The sequence below is a fragment of the Leptodactylus fuscus genome, chromosome 2 (genome assembly GCF_031893055.1).
Source record: "Leptodactylus fuscus isolate aLepFus1 chromosome 2, aLepFus1.hap2, whole genome shotgun sequence".
Lineage (NCBI taxonomy): Eukaryota > Metazoa > Chordata > Amphibia > Anura > Leptodactylidae > Leptodactylus > Leptodactylus fuscus.
This window is the reverse complement of record NC_134266.1, coordinates 91,478,934-91,493,292: the sequence shown is the minus strand read 5'-3', so window position 1 is coordinate 91,493,292 and position 14,359 is coordinate 91,478,934. Positions and strand designations below refer to the sequence as shown.

At 42.4% G+C, this 14,359-nt stretch overlaps 1 protein-coding gene across 2 annotated transcripts in view; it reads right to left on the bottom strand.

The window, feature by feature from the left end:
* Window positions 1-210: 210 nt before the first annotated feature.
* SRGAP2 (SLIT-ROBO Rho GTPase activating protein 2) overlaps window positions 211-14,359 on the bottom strand; it is a 97,798-nt gene continuing 83,649 nt past the window's right edge. For both annotated transcript variants that reach the window (XM_075264130.1, XM_075264129.1), the window contains exons 17-23: window positions 13,429-13,534; window positions 11,925-12,146; window positions 9,620-9,699; window positions 9,093-9,144; window positions 8,728-8,877; window positions 4,703-5,021; window positions 211-3,496 (exon numbers count right to left, since the gene is read on the bottom strand). In XM_075264130.1, the coding sequence (XP_075120231.1) occupies window positions 3,113-3,496; window positions 4,703-5,021; window positions 8,728-8,877; window positions 9,093-9,144; window positions 9,620-9,699; window positions 11,925-12,146; window positions 13,429-13,534 (1,313 nt within the window). In that variant the 3' untranslated portion in view covers window positions 211-3,112. The remainder of the gene's footprint in view (window positions 3,497-4,702; window positions 5,022-8,727; window positions 8,878-9,092; window positions 9,145-9,619; window positions 9,700-11,924; window positions 12,147-13,428; window positions 13,535-14,359) is intronic.

Below are 14,359 nucleotides of genomic sequence, written 5' to 3'. Positions count from 1 at the left end.
TGATCACAACCCTCACCCGGCCTCTGGGTCACTCCACCTTCCACCTCCTCTCCCAGTGTTCACAGGCAAGTTATTTTTTTTTAATCCTGAACAACCCCTTTTAAAGGCAATCTTACAATACTTCGATACGATACTTCTAATGGGATGTCATGTTAGGTTTTTGCACTACACAATAAGCAGTCAATATGAATTACAAACTACACACACCTATTATCTAAAAACACAATTTATTGAGGAGTCCCACATTAAATTCTCCTCCCTCAGTTTGGGATTTTGGAGAATACAAAGCACAAAAACGGACATACATTATTCCAGTTGTGAAAATGCTGCTTAGTTTTTTTTTTTCTTTTATCTATAACATGTAGTTCAGAGGATAAGGAGACCACTTTAAATGACATTTATACACGTGGTGTTACATATGTGATGCATACATTCTCCTAGACAGCATGAGTATAACTGACACAGCTCCCAGAGAAACACTGTCCATAAACATTTATTCTAGTATCAGTGGTCAAAGTGCCATAACAAAAAAAGCAATTGTACAGTGCTGGCTTATTGCAAGAGAGCACTGTATTAAGTTCGTGCTCCATTCTCCTAAATGCACACACACACACATACACAATTAAAAAGGCTGGTCTTTTCTACTTTGCTGGCGGCACAAAAGTAGCGCTTCATCCTGCCCACACCACCAGCAAAGAGTTGGAACAAGAACAAGTGAGACTGCATTACACAGGAGACTGATTTGCAACCCGTATGTATTCAGAGGGAGATACGTCCTCTCTGGAAGTAGATAGGGATAGCGCACACTCAAATGTCCTGCTACAATAAAGGTCCACTGTAGGACCGCAAAGTTCACCAAGCTTTTCACCACACTTCATCTTCTTGGTAACGTAAAGGCTTAAATGAGATACAAAAAGGCTACTGAAAATGCGACAGGCATGTAAATGATCCCCATACTCCATTATTTGGGATACATCCTAATGGTAAGTCCTTAAAGACACTTCATATCAATGAACTGCTTGTTCTTGTATTGCTGCAAAGTGCTCGGCTTCTTTTGCCAATCCCAGACCTTCCCTCCACTCTTTGGCAGTTACCCAGCAGGAATTGCATGCTTTGTAATGCAGTATCATGCATGAAGGTGTAATAAATACTGTCACGTTTCAGATCAGCTGAAGCTCGCACGGTCATTGCACATTGGGAATAAGCTGCTTACAGTGGCTTCAGTTCCTTGTAATACATTTTCCTTATTGATGGATCCTTTAATTACTTGCTATACATTGGTATTAATTTATGGATCCGTACAATCTACAAAGACTATAAAACAAAAATATTAAGTATTAAAGCTGATGCTGTATCATTCTGCTGTATTTAGACCTTCTCCAAGTCTCAGCACAATTTTTTTTTTTTTACATTGGTCTTCAAACAAAGTTTTTAACCAGGTACTGCCAAATGTAACATAACATAGGACTGGAATTCATTCAGGGGATTGTCAACTGGGAGAAAGGATCTGTGGATCTATATAGTGTTTTACTTGATAAATGTTCAATATGGACTCAATTCGGGGTAAATACTGACTAAGTTAGTGCCAGTGGTTACGCAGCCATTTCATTTGGTATCATCTACGCAACGATACTTGGATTATTTCTCCTTCCATGTCTCTTGCTTACAGACTGGCCAGTATAGCCAACCATGGTCATCTACTGTGTATGGGGTGTCATCTAACTTTCCCCCACTATCTTAGGAAAGAAGGATCAATCATATTGGAGTTCAATATGACCAATCCTTTTGTTCTCATGGGATAAAGCGACCAGAAGTTCCGGTGTTGGGTAACAGCTTACCCCTCATTTAATAAACACGTGTTTTTAGGTAGGCAAGCGTGTATTTATATGAGGAAGAGGGTGTTAGGAAGGAACAGTCAGCTGAACCAATATTTGGCTGACAGCCAGACTTACAGGGATACCCTGGTACCTAAGATCACTTGAGCTTGATTGAGTATACAGATGACAAAGATGAGTAGTTGGTTAGGGTGTTAATGGAACGTAGGACACCATTTTATTTAGAAAGGAATTGATACTATAGGGTTCTCTCAGTCTTGCATGGTAATAATGGAACTAGATTAGAATACAATGGAATGTAAATACGAAAAAAAAATAACACTCCACAAAAGGGAGCTCACAACAACCTACCCATTCTACACAGAACATTTGTAGAAAGGGTAAAAGCATTACACCCATTCCTCCATATGATGCTCTTATTTCTTCAAGTGCAAAGGAGAATTACAGACTTTTAAAGCAAAGGCCCCACATAGGATCAATATTCTCAACAATCCAGTCTACCTTTATATATGGTGTTTTATTATATTGTGAGTATAGAATGATTTTCTACTCTATTCTACTAGAAAAAGGACTATTTACCATATACTTGGAAATGACTCTAAATTTATGAATAATTTATGTAAATTCAGTTATTTCTGAGCATTTCCCATTGATACATATATTAAAATCTGCAGATTAGGTTTCCTCCAAAAACACATGTAAAGCATTTCTTTCTGATTGTGCCAATGTACTTTTCTCATGCATGTACATGAAGAACTGTTCTGATGCAAACTTCATAGATGTGTGCTATGATGTATGTAACATACACAATACTGCTAGTTACTGGATAGGATTCATCTCAAAGCAATCATTAGTAAGACTAAATTTTAGTGTTCTATTATAGTAACTCATGAAATACTGGCTTAGACATACAGTAGCCCTTTATGAAAGCAGAAGAAGAAAAACGTTGACAGCAGTGGATATTTCATTGAGACCAAAGAGTTCCCAATAGATAAACCAACTACCTGTCAAGAATGGAACATATTGATCCTACGTGGGACCGGTATTTATAAGGGAAAAAAAGAAAAAGAAAGATAAAGATAGAAAAAAAAAATTAAATAAACACTTGTCTCCATTTGGTCATTTGGTCCTGGACCCCCTCCTAGATTTCTCCTTTCAGCCTTTAGTTTAGGGCTCTCACGTGCATCCAATTCAACATTCTACTGAACAGAAGTCTGTATGTACACATAGAAGATTTCTAGCATAGAATTCACAGTGGTGGCCCGAAGTCACCTGAATCACACTGGACAAGATTTGTCAGGGGGCTGCTGACCAGATGCTGATCCAACACCACCAGGTGCAGGGGGATTGGATTTGGGGAACATAGCTGGCTTGGGACGTGTGGCTGGAGGTCTCGAAGGGGGTAGACGTACTGATTTAGCTGTACGGAATGAGCAAGGAATGTCGCTAGCGGAACTAGAGCTTCGCTGAAAACCAGGTTCTTGGTCCCGCAGAGACTGCGCATGAAGGGGGCTGGAAGGCTCAGAATTGGGAGCAGCCACTGGTGAAGTCTTTAGGGGCTCTAGGGTGTCCAGCACCACATCCGGAGCATGTTTTGCACTGCTTTGGAGCTCAAGCTGCCGTAGCTCATTTAGTGCAGAGTTCATTGTTGCTTCAATGTCCTGAGAATATAGAAGATAATAAAGAAATAAATAGTATTTTTCTACAACTAATGACATTTGATTTGATCAATTTAAGTCTGTTACATTCAATTTCAGTAAATGTGTGAAACATTTGATATAATGGAAAAGGACTACACAATACCACTGTCTACAAACTTGCTTGCTTGTATCTCACAAGACCTGTTGTTTAAAGACAATATTCATGAACAACCTTTCATTATCTAGTAACAGGGCTTGTACTTGGACACTTTATAAACAGAGTAATGCCCGGCTGATGATCGCTCTTGGGGTCGGTTCACACTAGCGTTTGGATTCCATCCGGATGGAGTCTGCATGAGGACTCCCCTCGGACGGAATACAATCGCAACTGCAAGCGCTGAACAGTTAAAGCACACGGACCCCATAGACTATTATGGGGTCCGTGTGCTTGCCGTGCACTGCCTGCACGAATCACCGTGGGGCAGTGCTTGGCAAGCACACGGACCCCATTATAGTCTATGGGGTCCGTGTGCTTTAACTGTTCAACGCTTGCAGTTGCGATTGTATTCCGTCCGGGGTGGTCCTTATGCAGACTCCTTCCGGACGGAATCCAAACGCTAGTGTGAACCGACCCCAAGAGCGATCATCAGCCGAACATACGAATTGTGCCACAACTGTCCAATCATCTCATGTATATGGGAATGTCCCAACGCTTCCTCAACAGTAAACGTCAAGGGAAAGAAGTGTCCGTTACATTCATTATGTTCTCAAGGGAGATAAGATGCTACTAGAAGTGTCTGGCAACAATTTATTCTTCTATTTCTATTGATAATACACGACTGCTTGAGAAAACAAGCAATCCATGGCAGAGATCAGAGTTCATTCAAAATTCAAGGCCTAATACAAATCCTAACTGTGAATATATACTAAGGGGAATATTATAGTGAAATGCTGATAAAAGCTTATCATATACAGATATTTATAATGCATAAAGGAAGGTATTTTATATAGTCTGAAAATGAATGGGTTAACCTTGTTAATTAATCTTTGTGAGAACGAGTGATATAACTATGGGCTAAGACTATTTGGCTAATTTAGACAAGAATGAAACAGGTTTTGAGAACTGGTTTGGTCACCGCTGTGCTGAAATCCAGTCTTCGCTTTCACTGTAGGCTGGATTACCATTACCAGGACCAAAGCAGCAAATGGAGATTGAACAATAGTAACCTGAGCAATAACTTCTGGGTCCAGCGGGCGGTGATTATTGAAGCTTTTAGACCTGCCGGCGGCCATTGCTTTGCGTATCTGAGGACTGTCCATCCTGTTCTTAAGAGATGAGTGTCGGCTGATGTTGCTGACTGTGCCGTGTCCACTGATGGAGCAGCGATCTGGAGCTTCCCTGGAGAACGTCTGGCTCATGATAGGCTGAGATGCTGGCCGTACAGTTGCTCCTGGTGATGCTGGTTCAGAAGTGTCGGAGCTGGAGACACTGTCACTCTGTCTGAATGGTCTCCTGATGCTGCCAGACTCTGGTCTTTTTCTCTGCCTGAAAAGGATTACAATTTTTTCTTAAACAAAAATCATAACAGCAAACAAACAATTTTTTTTTTATAATAAATCACAAAAATAACCTATATAGTGCAGCCTCAATGTTACTGCCATAGTAAGCTCTCTGGCATTGTGGCCTTCATAAGGGTTAATGAGCAGATAACAACATTGCAGGGCTGCGGGTAATTTCAGTATTATCGCCAGAAAGATTGTTCCTGATGGCCTATATTCTGTTAAGGGGTTGTCGCAATGAACAGCATTGCCAACAGACCACAGTATTGGATGCAGGTCGGCGAAGACCCAACTGTAAATCAGTGTGTGGGACCTACTCATTTATTTGGAAAGTAAAAGAAAAATTATACAATGCTGAAATAAAAGAAATATATAATGTTTAAATGTGCAGCGTTCTTGGTTTGTAAAAGAACTTGCGTGAATTACATGTTACCTTTCATTTTGCAGCCTGCTACTCCCTCCCTGAACAACATAAGAGGTGGAATAAACAAGAGATGTTATATCCTGGTGGGGGGTGCAGTCTTTTAGCTTTTTTTTTTTTACTGTATATAAGATGTAAATAATATTGTCACACAGTGTCCTAATAGTTAAAGTGACTTCTCCATAGAGTGCACCCCTCTTTTACGTGCAGAGATGTCATTTTAGCACAGACACGTTTTCATCATTTTATGTGCAGCTGAACATTGAAAATGTTAAAAATGTGTCCAAGTTATAAACATGAAGCATTTCAAGCATGTAAAATGAATCAAAATGTCTGTCTAAAACAGCTGCGATGAATTTTCGGCATATTTGGAAAGTTTGCAGGAACTTAATGTTCTTGTGATCTCTATGGATAAAACCACATAAAAACCATCACCAATATTACTCAATGTTAAAGAAGTTAAATGATGCTATTATATGTAATGGCGATATGTTACAGCTACAGGCCCACACTGTCAATAACCAAAGGAGTACAAAAATATTCTGTCAATGAAAGGGTACAGCGCACATATAGTTAAGGTCTCACTGTATCAATGCGGTGGGCACTCGCCATCGTCTTTTTCCAACCCACACAGCTGTCACTGACAGGCCCAGTTTTTTTTTTAAAAAAAACTCGCTTTATGAAAACTAAACAATTAGAATTTTACAAAATAAGTTATAAGAAGTTTGCAAAATTACCAGTCTCTTCCAAAATCATATAGAAAGTTGAGGGTTAAGTCAACAGCCATCAATATGTACAGGTTACATGAAGCTATTCTAAAGCAGACCATAGAGCCCTGAATCATGGGGTAGGGTCAGAGGGGATTCACACAAACCTCCCAAAACCTTCTGAATTTTAAACTCCCAATTCTTAATAGAATATTACCATATAAAAAAATAGCATTTAACAAATTAATTCCAGCGGGATAGCCAAAGGGCCAAACATCCATCACAGTGCTATTGCCTTTCTAGTCAAGAAGAGGAAATTCCTTAAGAAAAAATTTTGGGGGTGGGTCCAAACATCTTTCAGAAAAAGACCCAGGTGGCAGATGACAGACATGCAGAGGACAAGATGGTTTAACACCTTGCCAGAACTCCAACCAAAAGGAGGGAATATGAGAACAGAGCCAGATATTTTTTATTTAAACAGGTTCAGTACTCATGGCTGAATTACACACACACAGGAGATATAGATAATATATATATATATATATATATATATATATATATATATATATATATATATATATACATATACACACACACACACACACACACACACACACTAGCAGTTACCCGTGACTTCGTCTGCGGGTTGGCGGTGGCGCTGAACCGCTTATATTTCTTGGTCTCCTGTGTCTGCCTCTAGTTTCTTGGCCCCCCCATCTCTGCCTCCAGTTTCTTGTCCCCCTATCTCTGCCCCCAGTTTCTTGTCCCTCCCTGCATCTGCCCCCAGTTTCTTGTCCCTCCCTGCATCTGCCCCCAGTTTCTTGTCCCTCCCTGCATCTGCCCCCAGTTTCTTGTCCCCCTAGCTCTGCCCCCAGTTTCTTGTCCCCCCATCCCTGCCCGCAGTTTTTTTCCCACCATTTCTGGCCCCAGTTTCTTGTCTCCCTGTATCTCTGCCCCCAGTTTGTTGTCCCCCCCACATCTCTGCTTCTAGGTGCTTGTCCCCCCTTCATCTGCCACCAGGTTTTTGTTCCCCCATTCATCTGCCCCCAGATTCATGTTCCACATCTCTGCCCCCAGATTCAAGTTCTCCATCTCTGCCCCCAGATTCATGGTCCCCCATCTCTGCCCCCAGATTCATGGCCCCCCAACTCTGCCCCCAGATTCATGGCCTCCCATCTCTGCCCCCAGATTCATGGTCCCCCATCTCTGCCCCCAGATTCATGGCCCCCCATCTCTGCCCCCAGATTCATGTCCTCTCCAACTCTGCCCCCAGATTCCTGTCCCCCCATCTCTTCCCCCAGATTCATGTCTCCCCATCTCTGCTCCCAGCTTCTTACCCCCCCCACCAGCACCTCGTCCCCAGTGTAGTTGGACTCACCCTGCCACGCTATCACGCTGCTCTCTCTGCTCGCTCGCTTCACATCGGTGTCAGGTGGCTGGCTGCGTGTGGCGTATAGGAGGCAGAGCGAGGGCCAGCGTCATGTTGCTATGACAGCTGGAGCCTCGCGCTGCCTCCCTGGCCTGTCAGGCGTGCGCTTGTATTGCAGCCTAGGCAGGTAGATTGCAATACAGGCGCCGGTATTGAACAGCGCATTGGCGAATCCCGGCGCCTGTACTGCAGTGTACCTGCCATACGCAGCCAGCCGCCCGACACCTACGTGCAGCGACCAAGGGGGAGAGAGCATCGGGGGAGCGCGGCAAGGTGACCCCCCCTCCCTCCGGGACACCCCCTCCCCAACCCCCTGTACCCGCTGCACTGACCTGTGGTGTGTCGGGTGCAGCAACCTCCTCCACACACGAGCTGTGTAGGGGGCCTGGTGTAGCTGCGGCGCCGGGAGCATGTGGACTGCCGCCATCTTCCTCCGTCTTTCCCTGCTGAATCGGCACACCCGCATTCAGCCCCCAACCTATGGTGCCGCAGCCCTGGCTCCAGAGCCCGCCCACAGCCTGCCATGCACCAATAGGAGGTGCGTGGACAGACCAGCACTGGCAGAATGCCAGCTTCTACAGCCCGTGCCGGAGGAATCTTTGGAGGGTCACGGTAGCGATTTGGGGTGAGTGACCCACAATTAAAGTAGCCTACTACCTTTTCCTGGGAAATATGTGTGTGTGTGTGTGTGTGTGTGTGTGTGTGTGTGTGTGTGTGTGTGTGTGTGTGTGTGTGTGTGAAATTTCCCCAAAATCCATTCAGCCGTTTGGCTGTGATTGGGGAACAAACATCCAAACACACAAACCCACAAACTTTCACCTTTATAATAATTAATAGGATAATTAATAGGATATATATATATATATATATATATATATATATATATATATATATATATATATATATATACACACACACACACACGTGTGTGTGTAAAATGGCCACCAGCTTCTCAAACTATTTTATGCATTCTATACGTGGTAGTCAGACAATTCTTTTCCAAATGCTTTTACTGAGGACAGTCTCTCAATCCCAGAAAAATGCAAAAACCTCTCCAGTTATTGAATGTTTGCAAGAGTTTTACTGTATTCCATGCATCATAAATATATTCCAGCTCTTATTAAACAGGCCTTACTTGTTAATGTTGGCAAGGTAAATGTCAGCCACGTGGCTCCCTGTGGGACAGCTAAGGCTTGCTCTAGCCGTGACCTTTTCCTCTACCAATGGCTCAGAACTCTGCTCAGGGTCAGATCGAGGACTGGATCTCTCACTAGGGGGGTCATCGCTGTCAGGAAAAAAGAATAATTACCACATTGTTATCAAATCCATGATTCTGTAATGATTCTCAAGGATAAACATATCTCAATTTCTGTCATTGGCATGAAAATAGGAACCTAAGAGAATAACTTAAGGCTACAGAAAACCTAAAAAGATACACTATTTGTTGAATAGAGGTTGCCTATACTTTAAATATACCACTATATACACCTGGGGACATACCTTCCAGAAGCTGGTATTCGCCTGCTGTATGCAACGCTGTTTGGATGAGATCCTGTGTGAATAACAAGATATGTCAGTTTGCACAATTATTTATCCAGAAGTATATAGCAGATGGTCCTGGGCATTCACATCTTAGCAAAGCTGGCAGCAAAGCTAAATCAGGAATCGCTACATGTTTTATTATAAAAGGGAAGTTTTAGTATATTAGGTGCATGGCAGAAAGCAAAAGTATAACAGATTATAAAAGAAATACCCATAGAGTTACGTACAGAACCAAAACACAAACATCAAAGTAGTCTCACATCCAGAATGAAAGGTCTGGGCGTTCATCACACCCTTTTCATGATACCTGGGGCAAATTCCCCTCCTATCTTTTGCTCACCTCTCTTGTTGAGGGGAGCTTTTCATGAGTTCGCAACGCTCAGAAACAAGATGGAGGGAACAAGATCCAGTTCCCCCTCCCCTGAAGGATCCCCACAACAGTCATATGAGCTGTTCCTCTACGGTAGATATGTCTCTGTACCTACCGTCCTCTGTGTTGTGCATTTCCGATGTCATATCCAAAACAGAGTCTTCAACTGAGATCGGTTCACTATGTGAGCTTTCACTATGGACCAAAAGGTACGGGAGAGAAAAGAGTAATATCAAAAAAACTTAAAGAAACAAAAACAAAAAAACCCCACCAAAACAGTAAGCAGAGGAACACAATACATTAAATATTTAAAAAAAAAAAATTATTAAATGTAAATCTCTCTATACTATAAAAATGAATTCTTGTCTGTCTGTCTGTCTGTCTGTCCTCTATGCGCAACCAAACAACTGGACCGATCTTCACCAAATTTGGCACACAACTCACTCGGACGTACCGTTTCGGAGATACAGCTTTCCAAACACCCTGACCCCCCATTAGCCATTACAAACCTGCAAGTCTTTCACTCATATTCCAACTGCAATACACACGGTCACTCCACATGTACAATCCAACACCGAAATCCAAACTGAGATACACACATCAGAGGATTAGATACACAGGTAAGTACCCAGTATCAAATGCTAGAGGATTAGATACACACATCTGCACATAGTTAAACATGCCAGAGGATTAGATTTGCGTGTCTGCACAAAGTACCACACGCCAGAGGATTAGATACACAGGTCAGCACACAGCATCACACGGCAAAGGATTAGATATGCACGTCTTCACACAATACCACACGCCGGAGGATTAGATACGCACGTCTGCAAACAGTACCACATGCTGGAGGATTAGATACACAAGTCTGCCCACAGTTCCACACGCCGGAGGATTAGATACCTGCGTCTATACACAGTTCCACATGCCGCAGGATTAGATACGTGTGTCTGCGCACAGTTCCACATACCGGAGGATTAGATAAGAACATCTTTACACAATACCACACAATGGAGGATTAAATACGCCCCACTGCACACAATACCACACAGCAGAGGTTTAATTACACACTACTGCACACAATACCACACGGAGAAGGTGAGATACACGTGTCTGCACACAGTACCACACACCAGTGGATTAGATGCACTCGTCTGCACACAGTACCATACGCTGTTGGATTAGATACACAAGTCAGCACACAGTACCAAATGCCAGAGGATTAGATATGCACCTCTCCGCACAGTTCCTCATGCCGGAGAATTAGATACATGCGTCTATACACAATTACACATGCCACAGCATTAGATACGCATGTCTGCGCATAATTCTACATTCCGGAGGATTAGATACGCAAGTCTTTACACAATACCGGAGGATTAGATACGCACATCTGCACACAGTACCACACGCTGGAGGATTAAATATGCATGTCTGCACAAAGTACCACAAGCCGGAGGATTAGATACGCGAGTATGCACACAGTACCACATACCGGAGGATTGGATATGCACCACTGCATACAGTACCACATGCCAGAGGATTATATATGTGCCACTGCACACAGTAACACACGCCCGAGGATTAAATACATGGCTCTGCACAGAGTACCACATATTAGGTTTTACTCAAGGTTTCCATAGCAACCCAGCCAGGGCGCTGTGAATGACACTGTTACACAAGGTCACATACACACAGCTTTACTCCAGGTCTCCATAACAACCAATCGCAGGTTTTTCACTGATATCCGAAATGAGATACACATGATCGCATGACGCTTACGGACACACACAAACGATATACAAGATACACCAGTGCAAAACCGGACAATTCTTATGAGGCCACTACACAAACAAAAAATTAAATATACCCGTGCAAAGCGGAGTCCTCCTGCTAGTATAATAATAAAGTTTCTAATTCCAAGCTAATGCTGAATTCATGTTGGCATGTGCAGCAGACAGTTTTGAATACATAAACAGACTACATCTGTAGATAGGGTCCCTCTGCTTTCATTTAAAGAGGAGGGTCCTAAGTGGCGAAAATGTCTATGTGGCAGATATAGACCATAATAGCAAACATGGATTGGTGTTTAATTGATGGAACAATTCCTTTAACAGTCATGCTTGTGCACATGTACAAAGAATTCAAGAATTTCTGTCTTAACTATTGCAGGTTATTAATGGAGTTTTTAGATACTGTATAACAGAGTATGTTTGTTTGTTTTTATCCAAGATGGTTTTTATAAGTTACTTTATATGATATTGAAGAGAATCCTATTAAATGTTGTCCATTAATATTTTGTAGTCCGGAATAGAATAGAATAAAACAGAGTTTAATAATATGAGACAAGCTGACCCTGCATTGAAATAACTACTTTACATTGTTTGTTTGTTGTAAGAATGACAATTTTGATCTCGTACCAATCTTCACCCCCAATGCCAGCCAAATAGACTGGTCCATCCAGCTCTCGTGGGCCAGGGAAGATGCTCTCATGCTGCATGATGATGGTCTTGATCAATTCATTAACATGAGACTGGCAAGAAACTTGGTCTACGTTGTCAGGTACACACATCAGGGTGGGGCCAAAGCAGATGGCAAGGTTATAGGGGTCCATCATGTTATCATCACTGAACTGAGAAAGACTGAGGAAAAAACAAGGGAATGAATTAATCAAAAGAGAATAACAAACCAACTATGAAACATTTTCAGAATTTCACATTGTGTTTTGTCTGAATTTTCAGACCCAGAACCATGTATAAGGGCGGGTTCACACCTGCGCCTGGTCTCCGCTTTCAGGTTTCCATCTTCTGCCTGACAAACTGGACATTAGGCGGAAACCGGCAGTCAGTTTTCAAACCCATTCATTTGAATGGGTTTGCAAAGCGTCCACCCATGAGCGTGTTTTGCCTCTCCGCGGCAAAACCGTTTTCTCCTAACTGGACACAAAGTCGGACATGCAGGACTTTGTCTGGTTAAAAAAACGGTTCTGTGGCGGAGACCACAAGACGCGCACAGGTGGATACTGACTGCCGGATTTCCATCTCCTGTCAGCATAAGACAGAAACCCATAAAGCGGAGACCGGGCGCAGGTGTGAAGGGTATATGGACCACCCACTATGTCAGGGCAGAGATCCAGTGCTAACAGCAGGTCTTGCTCTTGTGCATTCACTACACACTAGGTGGTACACAGCGATTTACCAAGTGTGTCACCTAATACTGAATATACAAATGCCCCAGCTTCCATACTGTCTATATACAGAAGATTCAGCAATCGCTGTGTCAGTTAATGACCAGGGGGTATACATTTGATGAAAGGGTGTAATTCTTTATCTCCCCTTTTCTTCTAATGCTAGCTCTCCCCCACCTCAATGGACCACTGACATGCTAGTATGGTGTGAATTGCTCATAGATCAAGAAGGTGATACAGTTACACAAATAAGGAGAAGAATAGCAATATGACATGTTCTCCTCATCATTATAAAGACCTCCTGATGTCTTCTGTTAGCTCTAAAATGCCAATTCAACCCATTTCTTATCTATATTGTTATCCAGAATCCTTGGAAACTCATCTTAAACAATATTACATATTTTATTTTATCTTGTACACTGCTTTTCCCTAATGTCTAAGAAAAAACCCCAAAACTCTGCAAGTCCTTAAAATGCAGGTACATTAACAGAGTGTATGTGTCTTTACTTATGTAGGCAGTTACCATTGTGCGACTACTCTAGTCTCTTCATTGCTTACAATACTTTGGATCCTGTTCATACTGCCGAACTCTGCACAGTTAGTGAATGTACTACAGTCCCATTCATTGTTATGGGAGAAGGCAGCAGTAGTTCCTTTCAGCTCCACTAATATAATTGGGATGTCTGGTAGTATGAACTAACAATGACTAATACACGAGTGGGTCATGAAATACTCACTGGTTGAGGAAGGCAAAAAGGTATCTCATAAGGACGAGCGTGGGAGAATGGAGGCAGAGTAGAACTTTGCGTATGTGAGCAGCTCGCTCCGGCATATTGTCCATAGCTGCAAGGCATAAACTAGAAATTAATCCCAACATTTTCTATACAATTATGAATAATCAATACTGAAAAGGTTAACAGACTGTCACGTGCGAGAAATGTCCATAGTGATGCATCTCCACATCAAGGGACTTCCTCAATTATACAGCAAGACGATGATACATTTCCCACTTCAATAGGCTGCCTGAGTCATCGAGTCATCACTTGGCGAGCTTTCTTCCCCTTGCCCCTCCCCCATCCGCAACTACATCATTCATATTAGGTCATTTCAGTTCTCTGGGGAAATGACCTGTGGAACCCATTAATAGAAAAATGTATATTAACTCTTTTACTGTAGCTCATTGTTTCTTTCCTGTAGCAGCCATGCGGCACAATAAATGTACTCTATATACTGTAGCTGGTTTAGAAGCTTTTTCAGCTTTATGTACATAAAGATATTTTGCTGTGTAACAAAAACTCTCAGTCATTTTTTAAACTCTCCTCTTCCTGCCAGTAAATGGAAGCATTCAGTCATTCTTTACATCTCAAGGCTGAAACCCCTTCCTGATCATGTTGAAGAGACACGGGTGTACGGTAATATTAGCAAACCATGTGTGCCTGTTACGTAGAGTTCACATGTAATGACTACGCACCCAGAACTGCGCCAACATGTGGATTTCTCCCAAACTGCCCATAACTGTAAGTGATGGTGTATATGCCAAATTTATCCATTGGGTTCAATTCACCCCACAGAAGCCCCAGTTACGTGAACAGAGCCTTTGCTGGACATAATCAGAACCAGGCCTTTGGATCGAATTACTGTAAATATATATTTACATTCACTGGCAGT